General features: G+C 49.2%; 1 protein-coding gene across 1 annotated transcript; it reads left to right on the top strand.

The window, feature by feature from the left end:
• The first annotated feature begins 13,915 nt into the window (after window positions 1-13,915).
• RAB17 (RAB17, member RAS oncogene family) lies at window positions 13,916-16,808 on the top strand. The gene is made up of 5 exons (XM_071434224.1): window positions 13,916-14,060; window positions 15,321-15,472; window positions 15,709-15,834; window positions 16,026-16,119; window positions 16,476-16,808. Exons 1-5 carry the CDS (start codon window positions 13,916-13,918, stop codon window positions 16,586-16,588), a joined length of 630 nt encoding a protein of 209 aa, XP_071290325.1. The 3' UTR covers window positions 16,589-16,808.
• Window positions 16,809-17,119: the final 311 nt, after the last annotated feature.

Raw genomic sequence — 17,119 nt, 5'->3', positions numbered from 1 at the left:
GAGTGTCAGGATACATGAGATGAGCAGGGCTCCTTTAGCATTGTAATATTTTGCAAACATAACAGCAGTGGCATCCAGCAGGGTCCGCAGATTTATTAATGGAAAAAAAATTACATCACAGACAAGTATGTGCTGGCACTGAAATTCTGCAGAAAAATGAACAAAACACTGGTGCAACCAAGGTGATCCTCTCCAGCAAATCAGACCTCCTGGGAAAAGCTTTCAGGTGTGTTGCCACATCTGAGCAGTGTCAAGACAGGGCTCAGGAGAATGGTGGTGTCCATGTGTATTTTGCCTGGATGAAATTCCTTACTGTTATTCCGTCTTTTCAAGTCAGCAGGGTCATTATTTACATCAGCAGAGCCCTGGCCCTTGGGGAGCCTTGCTGAGCTTTGTCATGTCTAGCCTGGAGTTTGTAGTCACACAGCAAAGCCAGAACTGATTAGTGTCTTCCCAGCTGGTCCAAAACAGAGATCCATGGGCTTGGGTTGGCCAAGGACAATACTGTGGGGCTTCCAAGCCAAGCTTTAGGAGGACTGGAGAAAAAAAATCCCACAAGAGCAGCAGCCCTTGATCACTTTTACCAACAACGTGATGTGGTTTTTTTTCTGAAGAAAGCTTATTGCTTGGCTTCATCTTGCCAAAACCCCTTAATGAGTTATTGGCCTCCTTTAATCACCTTGGCATGCCATGAGAGATAGTTTTCCATTTGTGAATTTTTCACAGGTCACTCAGGATGCCTCTTTGGGGAGCTCGAGGTCTCAACGTTGGATCACTTTTAGCGTTGAGGAAGAATCTTCCCTTGGAGGGAGTTTTTCAAAGGTTAACCTCGGGGTTGATTTCATTTAGTATTTCCATCTGCACCCCAGCACAAGTAGGACAGTGCTAATGAAATAAGCTGATGACACAGTGTTACAGTGTCACCAAAAAAGGAGGGTAAAGTCATACAAGAGGTTAAGGACTTGAGAAACAAGTGGAGTGAAATCAAGCAGACAGCCAATACCTTGCCAAGGGCTAAATTCATGATCTTTCCAACTGTTAATAAGGAAAAAGGAGGAAGTTCTGGGGTCACAAAATGGCCAAGGGTTGGTTGCGTGCCACCATCACAACAGAAACACCAAAACATTGCATTTAACGTTGAGAGCACTTCAAGAAAGGGTCATTGCACAACCATCTGCAAGACCTTACCTAAAATGGTGCCACAAGCCTGCCTTTCCATATTAAAAATAAATCAAACTTGAATACTTGTGGAGAGAACAGCTCCTAGGATAAGCAGCAGGAAGACTTAGATGAGAAGGAGTTGGCTTTTCTGTTCAAAGTGCATCTCTCTTCTATAAAGTCCTTTGGAGATAAGTGGGATGGGGATGATGCTATGTAAAGCTTAAAGCCAAGGCAGCACAAAAGCATACAGCTAAACAGACCATATATCATTCTAGTCTGGATACCAGAGGTTTCTTGCCAAATTTCTGAACATACACCCCAAAAGAGGTTTTGAGTGGGTTTGTCAAGTCTGTGGTAAGCACTACCCTGAGGGTCTGTCTGCCCTAGCAAGCCCTGGTCCAAACACTGCAGGCTTTTCACCCTGCCAGGAAATCTGGGACATGGGTGTCCACCCCAGCTGACACTCAGTGACCCTGGAGAGGTTGTTCTTGTCCCATCCATGCTCCTGCTTGGAGGGCACCTCCAGCCTTCACCCAGACCAACACGTGCAGGCTCTGTGTGGCTGTGCCAGGCAGGGAGCTCACCTGCAGTGAGCCATCCATGACTGAGCTCACTGAGAGCAGCCCAGGGACAAAAAATGGGGGGGCAAAATTCTCAGGCAAAAATGGGAACCCGCTCAAGGGAGCCTCTGTGCACCTAATCTAATTAGCAGCAGACACGCCACGGCTCAGTGTTCCAGCAGAGCAAAGTGAAGCCAGCTCCACAGCAGCTGGGGCTGTGGGGAGCCAAACCCATCCCAGGCTGTCTCCCAAAGCCGGATGGTCATGGGCTGTTGTTTGCTCTCTCTGCTCCTATCTGCTATTCCCAGCCTGCTGCAGCACCACTGAGCTCCAAATTTGGCTGCTTCTTCTGTGGCTTCTCCTCTTGATGTGTAAAAAAAGCTACATTTTAAGAGAGCCCTGTGCTATTTTCAGAAGAAAAGACATCCTAGTCTCTTCCACCTAATCTAAAAACCTTGTTCCCTACCTCAAGTGCTGTGGGCCTAAAACCTATTCCAGGCTATGGGATGCCTTGCATCCCCTCTGCCTGCACTCCAGGTGGAATGCAGGCGAGAGATCAATGTACATATTTAATTTGGGAATACAGCCTCTACATCTGTCCAAAAACATAGTCTGAAGTAGTAAATCCTTCAGCCAGACAAAATTGGGCTGGCTTCGGTGCAAACAATGCATTACATCAGCTGGAGCAGCTGAGGAGCTAACCCTGCACCACTTTGGGATTAATATTTCAAAGCATTCCTGCTGCCGTGGTGCCGGTGTCCTCACCCCACTGACAGCCTGGAGACACGGGAGTGAGGAATCACATGGCCCTGATACAAGTTTCCCTGTGTTTTTCCTGCTCCATGCTGTGTGGCCTCATCCACTCCCATCCCAAATGTTGCAGCGTTAAGCTGAGCCACATTTTCCAATCAGGCCCTCCAGATTTTCTGAAACGCCAGTTGTTTTGGGCTGGGGTAAAACACAGCCACAACACATGGCCTAAAAACAACCAATTGTTTGCAAAAGACCAAGTGCTTGCACTAATTAGTCATAGTGTTCTGTAAAATGCCATATGAACATGCTTTTGGAAGAGCTTTTGGGAAACCACATCACAGCTAAAACTCCCTAAGCTGGAGCGGAAGAGGGGAAGGAGGTGCTGTTTATTGTCCCCATGGAAATCTATCCAGATTGCTCCAAGGCACAAACCAGAGGCAAACCATCCCTCTCCTCAAGCACAGAAAGCTGTGCTCTGTTTCAAACCATCTTTCATTCTTGTCAGGGAAGAGGGATTTTCCACTCACCTATTCTACAGCAAACTGAAAAATGGCCAGGCCTGTTCTCGGGGAATGGTTCCAACCACTTGACATCAGACAGAAGAGCACCTGTGTGATGTCCTGTGGTTCTGCTTTATGATCTGAAGCTGTGCATCCCTACCCCACCTCCTGCCACCTTTCCTGTCACACAGAACAGCAGCGAACCAGCACTGGCAACTAACAATTCCTGGCTTTCCTAGAGCCATGCTGGATTTCACATTCCAGCTGGGATAATCACCAGCAGGGCAGGAAGGCAGGTCATTATAGTTTCCTGAAATAAAGGCCTTTGCCTAAACTGGGAAGTGAAAGATGATACTGGTAACAAAACATTAGAGGAAACGGAGACAAAACATCTGAGATGATACAGTGTGTTAGAGCTGGTACATCTGATTTTAAATCACAACACATTTTTCTGGCATCCACAGCATTCTTGGTTTTCCATGCAGAGTGACTGATGAATGGCATATGGGGCTGACTCACCTGCCCAGTGCCTCGCTGGGAATCCCAACCCAGTTCATCCATCCCAGCCCTGCAGCAGGTACTGTGCTCTGCCATTTTGAGCTTTCCCAAGCTTTAATTATTGCAGCACTAAAACCCCTCTGATCCTTCCCAGTAGGAATGTGAAGGGATCAGCTCCTCTCCTCTCCATCAACAAAGAGCCAAAAGAGTCAGACAAGTCTTGTCAAAGTCTCCAGTTTTTAGTTTTCCCTCCCATTGTAGCAACAATTAGGAGAATAATTTTCCCCCCCTCCAAAAATGAGTTGCTGCAGAACCCTTTTGTTTCAGCTGCTGTAAAAACAGTAAATAAATCAATCAATAGGTAGATAAAGCATGGGATAACCCAAACTGGACAAAGAGCAAAACATTTTGCATCTAGAAACGACCAATTTCCACAGCCAGCTGAACAACTTGTTAAGATCATACTGGAAAAAAGAAGCCAGAGACAGGAGTAGAATGGATTCTGCCACCAAGTTTCTGCTTTTCCTTCCTCTTGCCTTCATCCTTTGCTATCTGTGCCTTTCCCTAAGGACAGCTACTCAATATATTGCAGGGCTTCCAGCCTTAAGCCATGGATGTCTGGGCACTGTTCGGAGGAGGCACCTCCCCAGGGGCTGACAGGCACCGCCTTTGTTGCTCAACTTCAATTTCTGCCGAGGTTTTCATCCTCCCTGACCTTGGAGCTGGTGGTGGCAGAGGGGAAAGGCAGGAAAGACACTTCTCTGCGTGGCCTCTTTTGGGGAAGCTGCTAGGTTCAGTTTCTGAAACATCCGGAGCACATTAGTGGTTCAGCTCAACTAATTAGAAATTCCCAAAATAATTTTTAATACCTCTTTCAATTATAAAAGGAGTTGCTGGAGGTAACAGCAGATAATGGTGTCGTCCCCCCCTGCCCCCAGGCATCTCTGTTCCTTCCAAGTTTATTGGCAACAGATGACTCATTTCACCTCTGCCCAAGATGACTGCTTTACAACTCTTCCAGCAGCATCTGGCCTTAAACGAGGTTACTCAGGCTCAAACTGATGAAATAATTTCTATTCTTGTGCCTATACAGACCATGCCTGTAACACACAGTGCCTGAGACTAAAACCCAGCTGAAAACCAGCCAAACATTTCGATGTGACCTGAAAAGGCAAAACCGTGCTGTGGCCTTGGGCCTGGCTGCCACGGAGAGGCAAAACCTGTCATAAAATGCCCTGTGAAGCTTTCTGGGCTAGGCATCCCCAAAGCTGGGTGGGGGACTTCAGGGAAGTGAAGCTCATATTCACACCCACATGAGCTTTTCAAGTCTGTGCTAGACAGCATTGCTTTAATCGTTCTCTTTCCATGCACAGGCAAAACATTTTCAGTTGCATTGGATACAGCTGCCTCGCAAACACAGAGAGATGAAGCCCTTCTGGGGGAGATTATTGAGCAACTTTTGGCTCTCAGGGAGCTCCTCTACAGCCCTTGGCTTGGAAAGGTACCACCTACAGCCATTTTTAGCCTGGTTTCCTAAGGGAACATGTGTGATCACTCTGCCAGTGCCACACTAAAAGCTGAAGCCAGCTGGCCAGTTGCCACCAAATTTTCCTGAGAGGTCAAGGTCCATCCCAAATGTGATATCCCCACTGGCTTGAAAGCAGCACATGGAGCTCAGGGCAGACACCAGACCCTGCACGTGGAAGAGAGTGCTTCAATGCTTTAATCATGAGAAATGCTGCCAAACCTGCACCTTGTCAGATAAAGATGTCTCTTGTTTCACTAAACCATTTCCTCCATTTCCGTGGCCCTTGGGAGCTGGCTTTTCCTTTGTTTCCTTTGAAGTCAGGTACCCAGCCTAGAGCCAAAGGTCTCTCATGGCAGCTCTCCTGGCAAGGTGGGCTGGACTCCTGGAGAGGGATCCTCCTGGCCAAGGTCTGCTGAGAAATGAGAATGTGAAGTTTGAGACAAACTGTTCAATGCAGGCATCTTTACTTGAGCGAGCCACATACATTTACTTGTCACCCAAGCTGCACCTTGCTTATTAGACATATGGCAAGAACCTCAGCACATGCCTCAAGGCTATTTATTGTGAGCTGTCAAGTGCAATTTCATGGGTGAAAACAATCTCACCTGTCTCTTCAAGTGCTAATGCTGTAGGAAAGCCTTTCTTGTGGTTCACACTTGTATTCTCTTTGTAATTTAATGCCACCAGACTTCAAATGTTTATTGTAGTCAGTAGTTATTTTCCCTCCTCGGTCTTTAACACATGCTAATGTTCACCATCACTTATCATCTGGGAGCTATTAATATTAAGTTTGTTTAATGTTTCCAAGCCAATCTCTGGAGTGTTTTAGCAACGTTAATAATTAATACAGGAAGACAAGCATTTTAGAGGCCTCGAGCAGTTCAGGGCAGGCTCACAGTTTTGAGCCACAGTGTAAATGATCTGTTCATCATTACAGCTCCACCAATCCTTAAAATATGTCTTAACTTCTTGGCATTGTAACAGTGAGGACCTCAATCTTTTTTTTCATCAACAAAGGCGCAGCCCTTGCTCTTCTCAAAACAAAAAGATCTTTAAATGCTGCGTGGCAGTGGTGACAGACCTTGCCTGTATGGAATACCCTGGGTTTTCATTACTTCATCACACACAGAAAAGGAGAAACAGCAAAGACCAGGACACTTCAAGCAATTCCATCCTGTGATTTAACCCCTTAGTCATGTTGTGTATGAAAACCACCACACAAACAGGGGATGGCACCTTTAACAGCACAGGTATGGCAAACAGTTTTGAGAACATCATTTGCTGTGACCTCTGGATGGATCAGTTATTTTGAATTTATTTTGCTGACCATGGTTTCAGGTGTTTGTTCTTGAAAAATTAAGAAATGAGAGTGTTTCAGATACAAACTGACCCATCAGGAACAATTTTGTGGTATTCAGGGACCTCAGAGGACCAAAACTGCTGAAGATGAGCATAATTTCAGAGCAGTACAAAGTCCAAGCCTCATTTCCACAGTGTGGGAGCTTTGATAGTGATCAGACCTCCTGAGCTGGGCTGCCTGCACAGGGCATGCCAGGGACCACATGGAATTCATATGGATGAGCCCAAGGAGAGGGGGAGAAACAAGTCAGAGGAGAAAAAAGAACTCTTCCCACAGGCAGACAGCAAACAAGGGGCAAAGCTGAGGTTTCAGTCTTTGTGTTCAGCTCAGGGCTGTGCCTTTATTGCCAGACTCCGCTGCCTTTCCCACACAACCACTCTTCCTTCAGCAAGGGAGGATTTACAGTGCCCACATCGATGCTTCCTCCCAGCAGTCACAGTCAGGGAGAGCCAAGTGCTACACAACCACTGACAAAGAACCCTCCAGGAGCTTCTAAACTGCCCCACAAAGATCTGTGTGCTTGTGCCTTGTCTTTTAACTCAGAAAAAGGAGGAAGGAGAGGCATCCTGCTCAAAGTTACGCAGCAGGCAGAGCCAGAAAGACAAGATTATTGGAATTATTCTTGCATGCTTAGCCTAGAAGTTTTATTTTTTAACCTCCTCTAGAATTCTTGTGCACCACTGATGTGTCAGCCTTTCCTTCACAGTTAAAAATCAAATAAAATCGCCGAGGTGGAGCAGTGGGGGAAGTTCTACAAGGTGCATTTGATCCACACCACTCCCGTGGCCAGACCCATCCTCCAAATCCTCATGACACAATTACATCAGGTGGCTGTAAAATGAAATGCAGTCCCTAAACCTCAGAAAAGCAACCCATGCCCAGGTTTTACCAGTAAAATTTACTTCAAGTGAGGAACCCTTCACTGCACAAGCACAGTGAGGTGCATCCCTAGGTTTGTGCAGCATGCTCCAGGTGCTCCACCAATGCAGCCACAGTCTCCATTTGCAAACCACTCACCACTGAAGGGGTCTGATCCTCAGCACCCTGCATATTTTCCCTCACAAGAAGCAGGCAAGCAGACAGAGATACATTGGGAAAAAAAAATTGGCTCCCTGGCACTGCAACAGTGCTTATCAGAGGTGTTCACATTCCTGTTATCTGGAGAACAAAGAGCAAGAGAAGCTTGGCTGTCCATCCACACTTCTGGCAGGAGACCTCGGTCCGTCTCTCATGGGCTGGTGTCTGTCTGGCTGGCTGTCCGGGCCAGACATGAGGCTGGGCAGCAGCAGCAGCAGCAGCAGCATCCTCGCTGTCTCAAAAGGTAGAGGAGCTGTGCCCTCTAGTGGGGTCTGGCTCAGCACAGGAGCCTTCCAGGGGAGGCTGTCCCAGCGCACACAAGGGACACACTCCCCTGGGCTCTGCAGGCCTCCGGGGCTTTTACACCAGCCAGGCCATGGCGCTTTGCTTGGGCACCTCCTCCCCACCACCTTCTTCTGTAAAAGCCCTTCACAAAGGCCTCTGAGATGTGACACCTGCTCAGGCAGAGCAGGTATGAAAATAACAGAGCAGCACAAACTGGGAATGAAGCTTCTCTTAGCCCTGACAAAGCCATCCTTTCATAAGGCTTCAAAGCCTCCCAGCCTTTTTTTTTTTCCTACTAAAAATTAGAAGCTGAGTTTAGGTGCATGATGCTAGCAGAGCCTGTAGGTCCAAACCAGTGGGTAAAATCATTGCTGTGGGCAAGGATTCCTGCTGCAGCAACCCCATCTCAAGGTATCCACACTCAGCCCTTCCAAAATCCTCCAACACCTTCCTACCCCCCTTGCTGTACCAGTGCAACTGTGCACAGGGTCACAGGGAACTGACTAATCCAAAGCCCTAGGAGGAAAAGGAAAAAAAAGGAAAAATAAAGGCTTTAAGTCAGTTCCTTTGGGAAACAAGTTATAAGAAAGGGGTGGGAGCACATTAAACTGCTTTGGGAGCACATTAAACTGCTTCTGGACTGGAAAAACGACATATATTCATAGGAAATGTGTTCAAAGGATCCCCAAATCCAGCTCTAGCCTCTGCAGAGCTGATGGGAAGGACCTGGGAATGTAAACTGTCCATGGCTTTTCATCACTGAAATGGGAAGTAATTGAACTGCAGTGCTTAGGCCTTGGAAGTCACAAGACATGTTTTTAATTTCAAAACTAGGATGATACTGTTTTTAAGCTTTCTTGTAGGACTTCTGCTTTTCACCCTGTTCCTATAACCATTAGGACTAGATTTTGTTAAGCCTGTTTCACTTCCAGATCTCTTACTTGAAGGAAGGACACCTACTATGACAAGAGGAGTGACAGAAACACAGAATTATCATCAGCTGAAGCATTTTGCCAGACAAGTGTGTGCACATCTTTCTCCCACAAAACACATCCCCTTTGCAATCCCAAGCCTGGAATACCTGAGCCTGCCCCTGGCACACGACCAAAGCCAGGTCTAATGTTCAGCAGCAGAAATTGCCATGTTATAAAAACCCAGAGAGGACAGATCCCGTGTGTGCCATGATTCCTGCCACACCCAGCCCTCCCTGATCCCCAAACCTTGGGGGGTTTTACCCCCATCTCCTTGCTAGTTGGGATGCTCTTGTGTGGTGTTTGTGAGGTCCCCAGGACGAGGTGAGAGGTGAGAATCTGACTCCATGTTCTCAGAAGGCTGAGTTATTATTTGATTATATTATATTAAAGGATGCTATACTAAAACTATACTAAAGAAAGAGAAAGGATGCGGACAGAAGGTTTAATAAGCATGATGATAAAAACTCATCCCCAGGATGAGGTGAGGGATGAGAATCTGACTCCATGTTCTCAGAAGGCTGATTTATTATTATATTATATTATATTATATTATATTATATTATATTATATTATATTATATTATGCTATACTAAAACTATACTAAAAAAAGAGAAAGGATACAGACAGAAGGCTTAACAAGAATGATGATAAAAATTCATCCCCAGGACGAGGTGAGAGATGAGAATCCGACTCCATGTTCTCAGAAGGCTGATTTATTATTTGATTATATTGTATTAAAGAATGCTGTACTCAAACTACACTAAACTATAGAGAAAGAATACAGACAGAGGGCTAGAAAAGAATGAGGAATTGAGAATTTGACTCCATGTTCTCAGAAGACTGATTTATTATTTTATTATATTAAAGAATGCTATACTAAAACCATATTAAAGAAAGAGAAAGGATGCAGACAGAAGGCTTAACAAGAATGATGATAAAAACTGGTGACCGACTCCTCAGAGTCTGACACGGATTGGTCATTAAGTAAAAACAATTTACATGTTTGGATAAACAATCTCCGGACCACATTCCAGAGCAGCAAAACACAGGAGAAGCTGAAGCTTCTCAGCTTCCCAGGAGAAAATCCTGGGCAAAGAGGAATTTCCAGAAAATATCACGGTGACACTCTTGGATCCCAAGGCATGGGGAAAGCCCCACCCACCCATTCATCCGTCTGTCTGTCCGTCCATCCGTCCGCCAAACCCCAGCGTGGGGAGGGGGGCTGGAAGGAGGGATGGAGGGGTGCGGGAGGATGGCCCCGGTGACAGCAGCCTGTCGCCGTCTTGCCTGGCTGCCAGACCTTAGCCCTGGTGTCGGGTCTAAGGTTCGCTGCTCCGGGCTGCCTCTCTCACCTTCGGCACCACTGCTTTCGCTTTTCGCCGCTCCCGGCACGGAGGGGCTGGAACACGCGGATGTTTGTCACCCTGTCACCCCTGACACACGGACTGGGGACAGCGAGCCTTCGGGAAGGTAAAGGCATCCTCTGCTCAGGAATTCCCCTCCGGGCAGGGAATCCCTCGGCCCCTGCCGCCCTCTCCAAGGCGCCTTTCCCAGGCGGGCTCCGGAATCCTCCCATGCTCCCGGGGCAGCCCCGCATCCGAGGCACGCAGGGTGGCCCGGTCCGCAGTGGCTCCTGCCCAGCAGGAGAGGTTTTAGGAAGCTCTCTGTCCTTCCCCCATCCTCCCAGGGCTCAGCAGAGTCTGAGCAGTCTCTGGGCAGTCCCGTTTATTGCAGCTTTACTTCCCCTCGTGGTTAATGATCCTCATTCCCTTCCCCTTCACCTTGAGGGGCGCTGCTTCTTCTGAGAGATCATCGCTGTGTAAATCTAATATTTACACATTGTGTCTTTGCAGTTGGGATTGCTGTATCCCCTGGTAGCCCTGGCTTAAGTGAACTTTCTGAGTGGCCACTCTCTTATTTAAGCCAGAGCTTAAGCAGGTGGGAAGAGGGTCCCAAAAGCAGAGGAGAGCTTTGAGCTGAATGCTAGAACTTAACTGGGGAGGTAGGTGCATAACAACTATCTTCTGTGTGGGGAGGGCAGAAAAGTTAAGTATCTAAATCTGAAAGAACCTGAAATATTGTGTCCAAAACCTGCAGAGTTAAACACTGCAGACTTGCACAGTTAACTGTTGAAGTCCTGTAATTTTTCTGAGGTGTTTAGTAATTTTGTTCTGGTTCACCCTTGCACCCCTTTGCAGAAACTCAGCAAATGGCTTTAATGGTATTAGGACCTAGATTACCTAGACCTCATTACTATTTGTAATGAGTTAGACATCATTACACTTAAACAACACTAATTTCCCAGGAAGCTAAACAGGGTTTTAAATAAGACTTCTCAGTGACTCCATCCCCAAAGGCATGCCTGACTTTCCTTTTATTACTGCTTTCCTTTGGAAATAAAAGGGCTTATCCCCTGACAACAAATACACCAGGATCCCTCCAGCCCAGGTTAAAGATGCTGAACACAATTTCCTGGGTGCAGCAATGTTTAATCCTCTGCTAGGAAGTGAGAAATGATTGGTGTTGTGGCTGTTTGGGAACTCACCTTCAGGACAAGTGTAGGATCCAGCAATCCTGCCCCTAACATCTGTGCTAGACACAGCTGCCACAAAATATCAAGCTGTACCTGGAGACTAAATCCACCAGCAGGGTTTTACAGCTGATTGAAGAGAAATTGGTTTGTTTTCTCTGACTACACTGGATCTGAGCAGGTTCAGCTTTCCCTGCCCCTCAGTGTGGCCTCTTGGCACAAGGAGAGGACCTGCACCACCTCAGCTGCTGCTCCCCAAATTGATGACTGTGGATATCTGGATGCTTTCCCCACAGTCCCTCATCCAGGAAGTGCAGGATTTACTCTGTACTCTCATTTTCCAACAAAAAAAAAGAGGACAAAACCCCCACCATTTCCCCCTAAATCCTGTTTTCCATTGAATCAGAACAAAGCCGCTTGTTTTGCTTCCTTCAGGTGGGAAGGGAGCCTCACCCTCTGCCTCCTAACATGGGGAAAAAATTACTTCAAGTGAGCTTTGGCAAAACTCATTGCAGTAAATCTCTGGTGGGTTTTGTTCCAGCATCAACCCATCTTTCTAAGGTTGAAGAGAGAGCAGCAGAGGGAAATGATGAGAAACTGTGTTTAATACAGACAGCCTTGGGTAGTTTTGAAGCATCTTCCTGTTTCCTTAGAGAGTTTTATGGCTTACCACTGACAATAACTGCCCAGGATGGATGGCAGTCTTGTTTCCAGCCTACAGAGAGGCAAATGTATGTAATCAATACCCTAAGGAGCACAATCATGCTGTGCCACAGGGCTTATCTTCTTCCTGCTTGAAAAATATGACTAACTAGCTGTTCTGCACAAACTAAAATCCTGCTCTTCATCACAGGGCTGCATGAGCTGGGGGAGATGGTGTTACTTGTGTTTTTTAAGGGGATTAAAGCCTGTCTCACCCAGCAGAAAAACTGCTTGGATCCAAAGACACAGACCTGGGTTCAGCCAAGGAATGCTCTTAATGACAAGCCTTAATGAAGAATGAAAGGTCTGGAGCCTGCCAGATTGCACAGGGAGGACAGGCAAAATAAAGGAGCCACGTGGGATGAGCAGCTCACAGGAACAAGGGGCTTTTGTCAGGGGAGGCAACCGCAGGGAGCAGGGAGGTGCAGGGAGGGAACTGCAGGGAGGGAACTGCAGGGAGCAGGGAGCTGTGGGAGCAGGGAACGGCAGGAAGGGAACTGCAGGAGCTGCAGGGAGGGAACTGCAGGGAGGGAACTGCAGGGAGCTACAGGGAGGGAATTGCAGGGAACTGCAGGGAGCTGCAGGGAGCAGGGAGCTGCAGGAAGGGAACTGCAGGGAGCAGGGAACTGCAGGGAGGGAACTGCAGGGAGGGAATTGCAGGGAGCTGCAGGGAACTGCAGGAGCTGCAGGGAGCAGGGAGCTGCAGGAAGGGAACTGTAGGGAGGGAACTGCAGGGAGCAGGGAGCTGCAGGGAGGGAATTGCAGGGAGCAGGGAGCTGCAGGGAGCTGCAGGGAGGGAATTGCAGGGAGGGAATTGTAGGGAGCTGCAGGGAGCTGCAGGGAGCTGCAGGGAGGGAATTGCAGGGAGCAGGGAGCTGCAGGGAGGGAACTGCAGGAGCTGCAGGGAGCAGGGAGCTGCAGGAAGGGAACTGCAGGAGCTGCACTGCTGCTGCTGCTGTAGGTGTCTTTGTAAAGGTACTTCTTGCTTCCACAGCCAAATCTCTGAGGCTCAGGTAGAAATTGCACCAATTCTTCGTCACAGATCTTGCAGATCCCTGCTGTCTGCCCTACCAGGGCTTTATTCCACGTGGAGGGAATGCCCCCACTCCGGCAGAGCTCAGCCTGGCATCCTGCTCAGCCCAGCACCCCGGGAACTTCCCTCTCTCCTTTCTAAGTGTCCACATGAGCTGAGTGTTTCTGGAGGAGGAGCTCTGTGAGGAGGAACCAGGGCAAAGCAGGGCAAAGTGTGCTTTGCTGCCCTGCACTGGCACTTCCCACCCAGCAGTGGCACTTCCCTGGCCCAGGGCTGGGAGGAGGGGACACCCGTGTCGCCCAGGAGGGCTCCCACCGACCAAGGCTCTGCAGCAGCTCTCCTCCACTCAGGTTTGAGGCAATCCCCCTTTCCTGCCATCCCTGGGCACTGCAGGTGGCCTGTCACACTCTGAGGTGACATGGGGGTGGCACTCCAGGGGTTTGGTTTGGCTGCGGGTCTTTAGCTGGGGTGCAGGGGCATTTGCCACCTGCTTTGTGTGCAGGGCTGCTCGCTCCTGAGGCTCTCCTGATGTAACTCCTAAGCAGGATCATAAATGTGGGACATCAGCCTAAGCTCTTCAGCAGGACTCCGGGGAAGGAGGTGTCCTGGAGAGCAAGGCACAGCCAGAAGGGATTTCCCTGTGCCGGGAAATCCCTCCAGCTCCTCCTTGTTAGAGGAGATGCACCAATCTCCTCGCCTACACCCTAGGAGGCTTCTGGCATCAGGTTTCTTCCCAAACATCTCCACCTTCTGGCCGTAGCTGACAGTGGCAGATGCTTTGATGCAATAAATGTGCAGTTTATCATATTAATGGCTCTGATTTTATTCCAGCGTATTTCGGAGTTAATCCCACCTGCCCAGCTGCCAGCCAGGAGCTGCTGCAGGAGGCTCAGCCGATCCTGGGATCACTCACTGGCAGGTGACCCTGGAGCAGAGCTGGTGTCCTTGCAGGACATGGCACAGGCAGTGACACCAGAGGGGCCCCGTCCCTCCCACATGTACAAGGTGGTGATGCTGGGCAGCATGTCCGTGGGCAAGTCCAGCCTGGCCTACAGATACGTGAAGAACGACTTCAGGGAGCTGCTGCCCACCGTGGGATGTGAGTGAGTGGCTCCATGGCTCTGGACAAGAGACCAGGCCTGGTGCACTTCCCTGCAGAGGGGTGGGAGGCAGGAGAGCTGCTTGCTCCATCTTGCAGTAGCACAGACCCACTTTGATGCAGATTTGCCCCAAAGCCAGATCCTCCCCTCTGGTGGTGTTCACAGGAGTCCCAGGACAAGGGGAGAGATGAGAATCTTGACTCCATGTTTCAGAAGGCTGATTTATTATTTTATGATAGATATTATATTAAAAGAAAATTATATACTAAAACTATACTAAAAGAATAGAAGAAAGGATTTCATCAGAAGGCTAGCAAGGAATGAAGTGGAAAGATAACAAAAGCTCCTGACTCTCAGACAGTCCAAGCCAGCTCACTGTGATTGGCCATTAATTAAAAACAACCACATAAGACCAATCACAGATGCACCTGTTGCATTCCACAGCAGCAGATAACCATTGTGTACATTTTATTCCTGAGGCCTCTCAGCTTCTCAGGAGAAAAAATCCTGGCAAAGGGATTTTTCGGAAAATATCATGGCTACCTACACTCCCCCTTCGCATCTCTGCATTTCCAGGCCACACAAGCAAAGCCACATCCACATCACACAGGTCTGGCCTTGTGGTGCTGTTTAGAGGCAGGTGAGCAGCAGAATGATGAGTAAACTGTGCAGCCCATGTGCTCTTTGCACGCTGTGCTGCCTTCCCAGCTATTCAGGCACCCCAGGAGGCTCTCTTAGAAAGGTTTGCATTGAAGATCACCTGGTTTCAATTCCTACAGCACCTAGACATTATATATATTCATTTTACCAGCTGCACCTGGGTTTTGCCAGGTTCAGCAGGCACAGCAGGTACAGAGGCTGTGATCCCACCTGCAGCTGGTGGAGCAGAGCAAAGTGGAGCTTTTCCTCTTGTCCCTCTGCTCATGGACCAGCCATCTGCTCCCTGAGGGAAAGGATGAAAGCTCTCCTCCAGTGGGAGCCCTTTCCATGGATATTCCCATTCACAGCTCTGACCCACCAGCAAGGTGGAGCTGTCTCTATCCGGGGGCATTCTGCAAAGCTCAGAATTACCCAACATCAAACCTGAGTCATCCACCCAAATCTGCTGCCAGGAAGGGCCACCTCAGCCCAGTGCCATTGGTCACAAGGAGTCCCCCCTGGATTCTGTGCATTAGAACACTATTAACACCCTCAGGGCAGGGGATCTGAGCTCCCTGCTCCTGCTCCAAGTGAACACACCCCCTGGATCTTGCCTGCAGGCTCCTTCTTCACACAGATCCTGGAGCTGGACGAGGCCACTGTCAAGTTTGAGATCTGGGACACGGCGGGGCAGGAGAAGTACCAGAGTGTCTGTCACCTCTACTACAGGGATGCCCACGCTGCCCTCCTCGTTTATGACATTGCCAACAAGGTAAGGCCCCTGGCAGGACCCTGCCACCACCCAGGGGTGGTTCCTGCTGCCATGAATCCCATCCAAAGGGTGATTTATCCCTCAATGTGTTTGAGGGCTCGTGACCTGTTTCCCTGAGAGGGGCAGTCAGAACCTCCCCACCCTCACTGGTTTGGTGCCACTCAGCTGGCTTGGTGTGAGACAAAGGGATTAAATCAAAACCTGATCACTGGGTGGTTCTGTCTCCATCTCTCCAGCAAACATTCAGCAGAGCAAAGCTGTGGCTGGAGGAGCTGGAGAAGAAATTCCTGCCTGATGAAATCGTGATTGCTCTGGTGGGGAACAAGACAGACCTTGCTGCTGAGAGAGAGGTCACCACTGAGGTGAGTGCCTGGGCTTCCCTCATCACCCCTCACAGAAAGCACTGGGATACATCCAGGGAAAATTTCCAAGGAAGTCCAAGCATTTAAGAGGTTTTCAGACACCTCTGAAGTGCCTGTACATGAAATCCACCATGAAACTGAACAAGCAGCCCCAGAGGGGGCAGGGGAATAACTCTGCTCATTTCTCTCAGGAGGGGGAAGAATTTGCACGAACAAAAGGCCTCCTGTTCATGGAGACATCTGCAAAATCCAACCACCAGGTGAATGATGTCTTCATGGCCGTAGGTGAGTTATGGGATGGCTCTAGGTGAGAGCAGAGGCAGGTGAACCATGAAAGACTCAGCCCCTTCATTGCTCCTACTTGTCACTGAGATGTTCCTCCCAGCCAGTCAGCCCTTAAGGCAGAAGGATGGACAGATCCATCCAGAGATATCCCAGTGTCAAGGGAGGGTTTTCAGGCTTTCTCCCAGAGCCACAATTTTATTTTGCATTGGTATCCAATCTGTGAGTGTAATGCTGTCCCCAGCTCAGCTGTTCAGGAACTGCAGGATGGAGCCCTGGGGTGGGACACGGGGTGGCCATGGCACCCCAGCCTCTGGCAGGAGAAAAGAGCCCCCTTTTTGCCTTGTGTTTCCTCCTAGTCCAAGAGCTCCTGAGGAGGGAGAAAGAGAAGGCACCCAGGCCATCCCCACGTGGGAGCTCCACCGTGGACCTGAGGGGAAGTGGGACAAGGAAAAGGTGCTGCAGGAGCTGAGGATGTGACACTGTGCACCCAGCAGGGCTGGAGCCCGCCTCCATAGGGGCAGTGACAGAGCTCAGAGCTCTGGGACAGCTCAGAGGAGGGCTCAGAGCTGCAGGGACAGCTCAGCCTGACCACCCTCCCTCTGAAATCCCACCCAGAGCCCATCCTGGCCTGGTACAAGGGGCCTCTTCAACCCCTTAGCTCCATCCTTATCCGGGAGATAAAGCACAGGGGTTTCTTCCACCCATCTCCCATTTCCAGATCAAAGCACAACCTGCCAGGAACACTGCCACCAAGCCTGACTGGTGACATCCCTCCACCCCCAGCTGTCACCTCCTCCATCTGCCTTTCCCTCTGAGAAGGGAGGGTTTAATTTCCCAAAGCAAAGATCCCGGTGGTTTTACACCCAGGCTGCAAGTAAAGAGTATATTGCCCTAAAGGTGTATATTTTTTCCCCCCCCTGCCCTGCATGTCAGTCTGTGGGGAACCACAGGAAGCCTGGGGGTGGCAGGGACCATAGCCGGTGCTCTCCTCACCCCACCC

The sequence above is a fragment of the Agelaius tricolor genome, unplaced genomic scaffold (assembly GCF_023055355.1).
Source record: "Agelaius tricolor isolate 1412-34295 unplaced genomic scaffold, bAgeTri1.0.p SCAF_10, whole genome shotgun sequence".
Taxonomy (NCBI): domain Eukaryota; kingdom Metazoa; phylum Chordata; class Aves; order Passeriformes; family Icteridae; genus Agelaius; species Agelaius tricolor.
Note: the sequence above shows the minus strand (reverse complement) of the source record. Positions and strands in the feature narration are given on the sequence as shown.

Excerpts from the sequence above, each read along its gene's own strand:
- RAB17 (XM_071434224.1), top strand. The coding sequence starts at position 13,916 with ATGGCACAGGCAGTGACACCAGAGGGGCCCCGTCCCTCCCACATGTAC. Across the intron at positions 15,835-16,025 it reads AGAGAGAGGTCACCACTGAG|GAGGGGGAAGAATTTGCACG; the intron begins GTGAGTGCCTGG and ends CATTTCTCTCAG. Across the intron at positions 16,120-16,475 it reads TGATGTCTTCATGGCCGTAG|TCCAAGAGCTCCTGAGGAGG; the intron begins GTGAGTTATGGG and ends GTTTCCTCCTAG.